This window comes from Thunnus albacares, chromosome 6 (assembly GCF_914725855.1).
Source record: "Thunnus albacares chromosome 6, fThuAlb1.1, whole genome shotgun sequence".
Classification (NCBI taxonomy): Eukaryota; Metazoa; Chordata; class Actinopteri; order Scombriformes; family Scombridae; genus Thunnus; species Thunnus albacares.
The window spans coordinates 19,022,145-19,033,471 of record NC_058111.1 but is presented as its reverse complement, the minus strand read 5'-3'; the positions used below and the strand labels follow the sequence as shown (position 1 = coordinate 19,033,471).

The window sequence follows — 11,327 nt, the reverse complement described above, 5'->3', positions numbered from 1 at the left end:
GAACACTGGTTACAAGTAAAAGCTACTGTGCCCAAATAAAACACTTGAAAGTGAGTTCTACCTGTATGCAGTAGTGTTGTAGATTCTGCAGGCTCCTATGCCTCCGCACCTCTTCTGGCCCCATTTTAGACATGTGGTGTCAATGATTGCTCCAAAGTAAATAGGCGCCGGGATCCCCGCTGTAGAACCACAAACATATTTTCTAAATCACATCATGCAGAGCTGAAACACAACATCCTATTACTGATTCTGCAAGCACAGAGTAGTGAGAGGAGTAAGGATCAACCACTTAGATTTTGGCAAACACAAGCATTTTGGAGTGTATCTGGTAGTTCCAAGTTACAGAGGCTAGGAGGTTCAGAGGAAAGATAACACTCAATACACCCAATAAAAGTTGGCTTTAGAAGGATACTTACCGAGTGTACGTGTTGCCAGAGCATGGAAACCCAAGGCCAAAGATTTCAGCTGTGGTTTGATGCACCTGCAGGAAGAAAATTCAAAGACATTTTTCATGATATTCAGCAGAAACTGCTGTCAGCGATGTGTACAGCCCCAAACAGAACACATTCAAGGTCAGACAACTCAAGTTCCTTTCTAAGTAAAAATGGAGCTTAAGTAATCTCAGTAGTAATGTGAAGTGCAGTCAAACCAGTGTACACACTGTGTGTAAACAGTGTAAGTTCCAGGACACAAAAAAGGTCTTTGCAAGTCTTTTATGTGGAAAATGGTGAATGTAAAAAAAACAAAAACAAAAAAACATGATACTTAATGTAGAGTTATTAAGGCACTTCCCTGTCCAAACAGCGCATGCAGTCATATACTGGTGCTTAAAATACCCTGTGACCTCTTTCCGGTCTTATCAGACTTTACACTAATCTCTGAAAATCAATGGAGGAATTTAAAAAAGACTATAGAGTAATTACAAGAGACAGTACAATAAAGACACAGAAATACACAGCATGTAAACTAATTTCATGAGGCTGATGCATTCCAGCTGGATCAGCTGACATGGCTTCAGGAGATCTTGTATGTGTGTTTGTTGTGTGTAAGTGAGAGTGTGTGTATGTGTGTGTGTGTGTCACGTGGAGTAATTTCTTTAACGCTCTGTCAATAAAACCTATTAATTTGAAAAGAAATATATAGAGAGATAAATTGAGGACAATAATTATGTATAGAATGCTAACTTGTATCTGTCGGTTTCTGTGTTAGGTGGAGTGTCAACCACCAGACGGCGCTGTGGCGCAGAAGAATCTAAAGTGAGTTCATAATGATGTGCATACATTTTATTGCAATAACCATTGCAAAATCCTAAAATTATTATATTTCATTAACACACATATATTGTCTGTTTTTTCATCTATTTTCTGTAAAACATAGCCTGTGTACATGACACTGGTGTGCAGCAGTTGCAATGAGCAACTCCAGTATGCATGTTCTCTACTTATGCAACTGTCAGGAAAACACTGAATCCAAGAGGACTTAAAATGCATTTGCAGTTTCAGCCAACAAGGTTAAATTTCTCATTCGCCCATTCAGGTTATTTGCTGCTTCAAACTATGAGTCATAGATTATTAGACTTTTCTTTACTGCTTTATATTACTGCTCCATTTGACAATGTTCCTTTTAAGAAATCAATGTACAACATGTACAGTGATATAATATTATTTAATTAGAACCACATAACACAGAACAGCCAGTCTCTGGCCAGGTGGCCACAATGTTCCTCCATCATATTTGCTGATCATCAATTTCTCAGTGTTTTAAAAGCTTTAGCACTCGTTAATACATACAACATAACATATGTACTGCGCACAAATGCGTGGGAGAAATACAGCAGTGTCATGACCCATTTCCTTCTGTATCTAAAGGGCTAGTAATTATAGTGTATTAATGAAGGATTCGTTCACTGTTTTTCCACCCAGACCATCACTTCTTGTTGTTCATAATGCACCATCACTGATTCACTTTTGAGAAATGTAGCATTCTGCAGCTACCTCAGCATCATGATTTATGACGAAAAGTCCTCATCTACTTTTGCACAGGAGATGTGTAGAATACCTGCTGCTAACCTTAATGAACTGTAGCTTTTTGTTTAACTCAACAGGCTGTGCTTTGTTGAACTTACGCCTATTACTGCAGCTAAGATTAGCAGTGTGCTCAGGAGCTTATCATAGTGGTCAATTACTGTTAGGAAATGTCAATAAGTCAACAAGACAAAGGTAGCTTTTTCCACTCAACAATTTGCTTACAGTCTCCCTGACCTCATTTATGAGCATTAGGTCACAAATTGGCCCTCACAGATTTAAGCAAAATCATGTGATAGGAAACAGACTATTTTTAAACTGTTTGTATGACTGTTTATGTGTGACACACAGACACAAAAACACACTATAAACATGTTGCCATTGCCAATAACAGTAGTCAGCTATATATGGCTCAGATCATTGTTTCTGAATGCTTTGATCCCCAAGAAAGCAAGCAAGAAAGAAAAGCAAGAAAATATCCCCTTCCCATGATTCCTGGATATAAACTAGATCAGGCAGATCTGTCTGTGAAAACTAATTAGAAGTCAACAATGTAGTGCTAACTCAAATGTTATGAAAATCAAATAAATGTGATTTTTTTTCTCTTTCAAACTAACTGAATCAAAGCAATAAATCATATGAAAATGTGTCTTAAGGGATGCTAACTTAAAGGTGCAATGTACGACATTTATTCAATAAAGTTGGGGGGAAAAAAGAAAGTGGCCCCTGAACCGACAGCACATGGAACTCAGATCAAACTTTCAAACCAGGCAGTGTTGATCAATATGGATCAAGATCCAGTTACTGCATTGCCCATTTCTCTGATGTTTTCAGAAACATATTTTAATGTACTGTTTAGCTGTATGAGAAACTTTGTGACTCGGTTGCCATGTTGAAAACAGACACGGGAGGACATGGAGGGATTCACACACACTAACATGCATGCCCGGCTGGAGCTGCTATCAAAACAGAGAACCGAGAAGCTCAGATAACAACACCCAGAGGGAGTGTGACTTCATTCTCTGCTCAGGACACCATTACTTCACTATATCTTTACTTAGCAAATAGTTGTTTGCTAACATCTAGTGGGGCTGAATGTCATACTGAACCTTTAATAAACATTGTAAACACTGCTACAAATGTAGGTCATATTATGTTGAATGCCATTTAACAAATATGTTGGCTATAAAAGAGCTCCAAAAGGTTAAAATCATCTATGCCTAAATTAAAGGTGCATCATTAAAAAAAATTTTAAAAAGTAAAGTTATTTAATATATAAAGGTGAAGATTCTGGGGGGAAAAAATCATAATATCATATGCAAAACAGACAAAAAATGAAATAATGGAGATGATGGTATTAAAGCCAATATGATCCTTTTTGCAGTGTGTACAATGGTAATACGGTTACTTCAAAGTCTTTTTTCATTGTATTTTTTTGGCATATATCTGACCTGATTAGAAGCATGTAGCCTGGTGTTCCCCCGAGGGAGATGATAAAGGAAGTGATGACAGAGAGAGCCAGGAAGTACGGGAACATCCTGTCACAGTCGTCCTTGTGAGGGCACTGTCCTGTACTGGCTGTAAAGTTACCAGCCACACCGACACAGCTACAGTTAGAGAAGACCTGGAGAGACATATATAGGCACACACATGACCATGGATAGCAGGACACAGACACATAAACACATTGATACATACTTTATACTGTGTATAGGCACAAACACTTGTGTGCTAGTGGAAATCAGTGCGTATTGTCAGAATTTTAACTTAAAGTGTTAAATGTCTTCACTGTCTTTCAGTTCAAAGATGAAACATCTTTAAATTCCAGATCCACGAAGATCCCCATATCCTTAAGATTTTCATAATTTTACCCTCTTTTAGGTGAGGAACAAAAATGACCAACAATGCTTATTTCCATCATTCATAGTACACGTGACAGTTTAAATAAAGGCACCAGCAGATACCCTCTATGGTTTGAGCTCCTGCCAGGACATCAGAGTTGTCATCATTTTCATTAACTATACATTAGATACCCTCTATAGTCCAGTCAATCTGGGGTTTGACCCAGGGAAAATTGCAATAGCATTAATTCAAGGTTTTATGTGATTCCTAGGGACATCCAAATAACATATTCAAAGCCATCGTATAATTTATAATGTAATGTAGATAGCCATTTCGCTGTCATTCACCTTAGTATGGAAATATTTCAGCCTGAGGTCATTGAGAGAATCTGTTTCTCCACCTTTGTAGATTAGTATCATTGCCCTTTCCCCTCTAGCAGAAATTTCATCCTTGGTAGCAGATTGTTTTTGAAAAATGCTGGCCTGTACTCTTAACGAGTCGCTTTCTCAAATCAGCCACAGCTCAAAACACTCTGGATGTTGTATCACAGCCAAACATGGCATGGGGAATAAGGTGTTGTTACTAACACCCTCACCCAACACACCACTTGCATGCCCAATGTTCAAAAACATGCAACTTGACGAAGACGACTTCTTGGGTACAGACATGAAGTACCTCTCTCCTTGCTGATAGAGGTGTAACAGAAGAATGAGGAGGTCAGTGTCATCCCCAATAAGGACAGTCTTTGTTTAAATGCTGCTGTCACTGCCGTTGTTTGAACTATGAGCGCATCTACGGACTTCTTCATTGTACCATTTGACTGTGGATTTGGAGTCCATGGTGACTGCATGTGCTTTCTTCTTGAATGTATTTTCTGTCACCTTTTTCCCTACCCTGTCTTTTAAGACCCCTCTACTAACCTCTTTTGAATGGTCCACACTCACTCATGGGCTGTCACACTGGTGATTAAGTGTTTAAGGTGTTCATACCCGGCAAATGGATTTTGCAACTCTAACAGACTAAGAATTTTTATAGTGTTGGCACTGTCTCTTGCCTATCTTGATGCAGAAAGGTCCTTGTGCTGTTCACTTGTTTCATAATTTACCCCTGCCAGTTCCTGCATGGCATTGTTGATTTCAGATGTTGTAGGGACATAACCCTTCTCCATGTCCGTCCTCCAGTCATTTTCATACTTTGCATAAGGGCTTGTTCTATTAAAAGTTCAGGGAAGAGTCGAGCCTGGTATTCATCTGACCTATGGACAACTTGCAGATCATCTTCCTGAAATCTTTCATAAACTCTGGGATGCGTTATTTCTAGTTGGCACATTTTCTGGAGGTATATGTTCAACGGTTTTATATACAAGTTATATCCAGAAGCGGCTATGAATGGCATCATGTCTGTCAGGGTATCAAGGTGCCGATCTCAATTTCCAGTTCTCTCCAATCTGATGAATGCACGGACTAGATCGATCATCTCCATCTACTGTAGCCAGAGTGCTGCTGTTTCGTGATCTACCATGGTTGTCTTCTCTGCCTCCAAATGCTGGGCTATGATCTGGAGTAGTTCACTTGCATTTGTCCCGGTTGCAGTGGCAGCCATAACATTGTCATACAGATCTGGGACTTCAGCTCGTTCCTCTGGTAAGTCTTTGGCATGGTTTCCTCGCTGTCATCAGCAATGGTCTCATCTTCAGTCAACTCTGACATATCCTCCGAGTCTACAGCATAGCTTGCTAAGACGGGCAGTTTGACTTGAAAAGTTTTCACTGCCAGTGGGGTGTTCAGCACTCCGTCAACCAGGAAATGACTTAGGAAAAGACACCAAGTATGTTGAATAGGTATACACAGACCCTCCAATATAAACACCATTTTACCTACTCTAAAATATTGAAACTTTGCTTTTGACCTTGAAAAAAGTATGTTCCACTAAATCCATAAAGGTATACTTTTAATGTATGATGCAGGAGGTATTAGGACCAATAAAAACTATAACATTACTTTTGCAATTTCTTCTTGGTTGGGCCCTTTTTGAGTTAGATTGACTGGACTACTATATCTACTTCAACTCCTTATTTTTCAAGTTCAAAAATGTGCTATTGTCATAATCCAAAAGATTATGCTATCAAACCAATCAGACAATTAAATAATTCAGAAAGGTAATTTATTAAAGGTGTACAGTTACACTTTCCTGTGTTAAAGCCTTTATTTTTCATGTTAACGAGATTATAGTTGAGACAGATTAATCATTTAGACTGGAAATATCACACTTGAGAATAAATAAATGCACAAACATAAACAACAGTGTGATATATATACAATTTAAGCACTATTTAAGCATAACATTCAGCTGTAGGGATATATCAATTTTGTGAACCTGCCAGAGCTGTGCAGACTGATATTGACTTCTTAACATTACCACAGCCTGCACACTACTAAGGTATTTACCACCATAAATTATTTTTCTGTGTGTAATAATTTTTTTAATAGTTTGAGTACCTTGCCAACTTACAGTGTTTTTCCCTGAGCCAGCAGAGCTGCTGCAGCCAGCAAGGCAGGGAGAAACATACGTGATGCCATTCTCTCCACAGACTGGGTCCCAGTCACTCGCTGAACAAAAACAGTCTGAGTTGCAGGCGGTGAACACGGGGTGTTTATCATAAGATACCCCTTCCATGCTGGAAGGAAGATAGCAAGATAGAAGTACAAATGAAAGGAAAATATTTGTTTTTAATATGCTGTGTTTAGTGAGCATTACACTTATACTGTATGTGTAGATTTTGTTTTATCATCAATTAACAGTAAAACAGGGTTGTGACAGGAAAACAGTTACAATGCTTATTAACTTTTGGATTATACCATGATACTTGTAAAGCATTAGGAAAATAAATACCATTGTAGACCAAAGTGCACATTACATTACCAGCAGATATTGTTACACACATTTGGTGGGAAAAAAAGGGAAGTGGACTTTTTAAGAGAAATACAGTAGCTTTTGGCTGATATTTTATCTCAGAGTCAAACAGTGTAGAGCTATAGTGACTGAATGAATAAAGAAATTAATGCAGGTCATAATTTTACGTTAACGTAGCTTTCTCTCCTAAATGCCACATCTCAACAATAAATAAATGATGTAGGATAACTCAATATTACAATTATTATTTATTATTATTTTTATTTCCTGTGGGGGGGGGGGGGGGGCATCATAGAGTTCTGTGCTGTGAACTATGTATCGTAAAAATGTAAAGTGAACTGATAGCTGCTGGCTCATTTATGGAAGTACAGGCTTAACATGCATTAGGAATTGGAAAATGTTATTTACCACAAGCAGTGTTGGCACATCGCACCCGTCTGGCAGCTTTTAGTGTTTTGTCAGCAGTGTCACTTCAGCTGTGTCTGGTGTTGAAACTCAGTTTTAAGACACAGCTGTGCATTGGGCACCCACAGGGGATGATTTCTTTCTTTGTTGGTCTGTAATGCCTGGCTGGGTGATTGTGCTTGGTGCTTGTGATTGCCTACTGGCATGTTCTTGCTTGTTCTGTTGGCAATTCTCAGGCTGTTCTTTCATGAGTGCCCCCCCATGGAAACAAAATGTTTACCAATTTTGTGCCAATTCTGCCTAGATACCAGTCTACATCTTCCCTCTTAGTTTAACTTAACTGTCACATTAATCATGAATGATCACCAAAAAAAGTATGAGTTGCATTTTGTTGTTTGCATACCAGATGTACTTACACAATCCTAGAAGTAGAAACTGACAAGGTGCAGCTATCGCACTATGTTTTGAATTTGGAATAATATATTCCTTACCAACATTTTAATTTAAAAAGGAGGTATTTAGGTATTTGAACAGTAGCCCAGACACAGCATGTAATTTGTGACTAACCTGTTGTATGAAAGTGTTACCCCGGCTACCTTGGCGTTCTCGCAGCTCATGGCAAAGAAGAACAACGACAGGATATAACCAATCAGAGATGTGCCAAAGGCAAACCTGGCTGCTCCCATGATGTTCAGCTTCAGTCTCTTCATCAGCAGACCACCAGAAAACATCCCCAGTGCTACAGCCGGGATATTGATCACGCCTGAAATGAACGTAAACAGCAAAACACTGGATCAATATTAAATGAAAATGCATGCTGCATTAAAGGCTAAATCTGGATTTGAAGGAAGACGGACAATACAAATTAATATTGTATTAAAGCTTGGCTTAATACTGCATGCAAGTTAACTTCTGAGACTATTTCAGAGGAAAAATTTAATTTAACATCAATGTGAAGAAGGTCTTTTATCTATACCCATGTCATTAGCACTGGTCAGTAATATTGCATTCTCTTTCATATGCAGCCAGCCTGGTCAATGCAGGCATCTCCCTTGATGAGACCACATGTACGTAGATACTTTCATCTTATGTTATCAACTTCATTAGAAATTTCATTTAATATGCAAAGCACTCTTCATATTCACAAAGCCCCAGTCTCTGCAGCTGTGACCATTAATCAGCTGAAGTAGAGCATAACCAACCCAGTGCTCCTTTCTTTAACAATATCCTCTCTCCAAAAGACTTTCCCTGCTTCATTCAGCAAATGCAAAATACCATAAATTAACTGGAAACTAAATGCTGACCAGTGGACACATTAGAGATGATTACAAAAGCACTCAGATCAAAAGCAAACATTATTTCAGAATAATAAGCATGTTAAATGTGTAATCTTTACAGCACAAAAGCCTTTCCTGGGTCTATCATGTGCTGATTTTCCAGGTTGTAATACACAAATAATTAATGTGACATAGTGAAATATTCATAGCACATGTACCATACCCATCAGGAAGTTGGCCTTTGACGCAGACTGCCTGAAGTGCTGCTCAATGTACTTCGGCTTATACGTGACCATGCCAATAAGAGAGTTCAGCTGGATGATTGTCACACACAGGTAGATCAAATACACAGGGTGTCCCAGCAGAGTTCGCAGGGTTGGAATAAAGTCTGCGGAGGGAAAATAATCTGAATAAAAAACACATCTGTCCAGAAATGTTAAATATAGGATACAGGTTATCAATATAAGAGTGATGGCTGACTGTAACATAATCTCTAATTACTGTTATGATATGGCATTTCCCCTTCTGTGTGTATGAGGTGGCATAAGTAGTACTGACTTGTGACACTAAGACAAAATTAAAGCCAAAGTGTAGAATTTGAAAAAGGCACTCACCCAGTACATAGTGGCTTTAAAAGCCCTGAAAATGTATTTTCTAAATAAGCAACTTACTATCAGTGGTGGTGTCCTACATGAACACAACATTTTCTGCCAAAGTTAGGACAGTTGTGAGACATTTCTGCACTTCTGTTTTTGTCATCAATCAAGAGTCATCAATTAAGTTGAGCAACATTTGAATCAAAATATGGTAACAGTAGTGGGGTTGTTGCTTATGTTGCTCAGTCGCTGTCACTTAAATCTGATCAAACCACATCCACAAGTCCTGATGAAGCAGATAAGCTGAGTTTTTTTTTTAACTTTTAAACTCTTAATGAATAATAACTAGGGATGTTTCTCCAAACTTAACTTTGATTGTTGCTTATTTAGTAATTAATATTTAATATTACAAAGAAAAATTTGGTGGCTAACGTGGATAATGTTAGCTATCTTAAGTAATATCTCTGTTGCTGACTTTATGATTCTAATGTGTTACTGTTATAGTGGCTTAGCTCTTTAAATAAAGTCTAAGCTACTGTTTCGCAGTAGTTTAAGAATGTAGAACAATGACACATTTCAGAGGAAAATGAATGCAGTCTGTGTTGCTTTTAATACACAGACTGGATTTCCAGAGAACATAATTTTCCAGCTCTAGCAAGTTTAAAAATCATATGTCTGAGCCTCTACATCCATCCTTACCTTTGGCCATTTCTAGGAAACTAGTATGTTCGTCTGCTGGGTACTTGTGCTTCATAAGGGGAGAGTCTTTGATGAAACTTGTCTGCTCTGGTCTTTCTGGGCCCCGGGGCCCTGACATGGGCAGGGAGCGGGGCAGAAACCAGAATGGGATGGCAGAGAGTAGGGTGATGACCCCAGCTATGAGGTAGCCCAGCCACCAGGCCCCAACCCAGCGAGCGTCAGCTGGGGTGATTGTGATGGTTTCTGTGTTGGGGGTACAGAGGGTGAGAGTTAATCAGTGTTCATGTAAGTAAAATTAAAATAGGGTGCACATATTAGTGGCTCATGGTTTAACACAGATCCTATATGGTTTAGTGGGACAACTTCATAGTGAGATATCAGTTTTCTTTCAAACAAATACATAGTTCAACAGGTTTTCTACAGCCCATTCAACTCTCTCTCTCCACTGTAATTTGATAACCAGATGAAATGATACAAAGATGAAGCACTGAGTACAGGTTTCTGAAATGAAAAGTCTCACAGAACTAAATCAATTCTGACCCTTGTCAGGTCAAAGAGATTTTACGTAGGTACTCATCTGTTTCTATTTTAGCCTTATTTTCAATCAATCAGTAGATGTTTTTTCATTCTTATTTATAGATTTGTCAGTCCAATACGTTCACTCCATTGCTAATAATATATACATATATTTATATATATATATATATATATATATATATATATATATATACACACACAGTACTGTGCAAAATTTTTAGGCACTTTGCATTTAGGCATTTTGATTCTTATCCATAATGCAATACCATCAAGGAGGCATCTGATCAGTCCCAAATTGATTCTGCAGCATGACAATGACTCTAAATACACAGCCAGAGTCATAAAGAACTATTTTCAGTGACAAGAAGAACAAGGAGTCCTGCATTCTATTTTAGTTTATTTTTATTTCCAATTGCATTTATATGTCTTTTTATATTGCCTAGTGTTGCTTTAATATTCTGTCTTGATGCTCTCTATGTTTTATGTAAAGCGCTTTGAATTGCCTTGTTATTGAAATGTGCTGTACAAATAAACTTGCCTTGCCTTGCAACAGATGATATGGCCCCACAGAGCCCTATTCCCAACATCATGGAGTCAGTCTGGGATTACGTGAAGAGACAGGAGCAAGATGTGGTGGGAAGATGCTTGGAACAACCTACCTGCCAAGTACCTTGAAAAACTGTGTGCAAGTGTACTAAGGAGAATTTGTGCTGTTTTAAAGGCAAAGCGATCTTACACTAAATATTGCTTTAATTTAGGTTTCTTCTGTTTAGTGAACTTTGTATGAAGTTAAGTGATAAATAAAAACTATTCATGGCATTATTTTTGAAAGCATCGTCACTTTACTTTTAGTGCCTAAAAGCTTTGCACAGTACTGTATCTATTGGGAAAAAGAAACACATTGAAGTTATTTTTATCCAACTGAGATTTAGTGCAGGAGAAGCACACTTGTGTCTCCTTACGTTTTTTAATAAGTCAGTTTTCACCCTGACCTCAATTTCTCTCCATTTTCTCTTTTGACTGTTTTGTTGCCA

The 11,327-nt window shown here is 38.2% G+C and overlaps 1 protein-coding gene across 2 annotated transcripts in view; it reads right to left on the bottom strand.

Moving 5' to 3' along the window:
• Positions 1 to 11,327, bottom strand: part of LOC122983840 (solute carrier organic anion transporter family member 1C1-like) — a 41,466-nt gene that overhangs the window by 3,564 nt on the left and 26,575 nt on the right. For both annotated transcript variants that reach the window (XM_044353984.1, XM_044353985.1), the window contains exons 8-14: positions 9,757 to 9,999; positions 8,685 to 8,849; positions 7,752 to 7,947; positions 6,378 to 6,543; positions 3,476 to 3,648; positions 417 to 481; positions 62 to 179 (exon numbers count right to left, since the gene is read on the bottom strand). In XM_044353984.1, the coding sequence (XP_044209919.1) occupies positions 62 to 179; positions 417 to 481; positions 3,476 to 3,648; positions 6,378 to 6,543; positions 7,752 to 7,947; positions 8,685 to 8,849; positions 9,757 to 9,999 (1,126 nt within the window). The remainder of the gene's footprint in view (positions 1 to 61; positions 180 to 416; positions 482 to 3,475; positions 3,649 to 6,377; positions 6,544 to 7,751; positions 7,948 to 8,684; positions 8,850 to 9,756; positions 10,000 to 11,327) is intronic.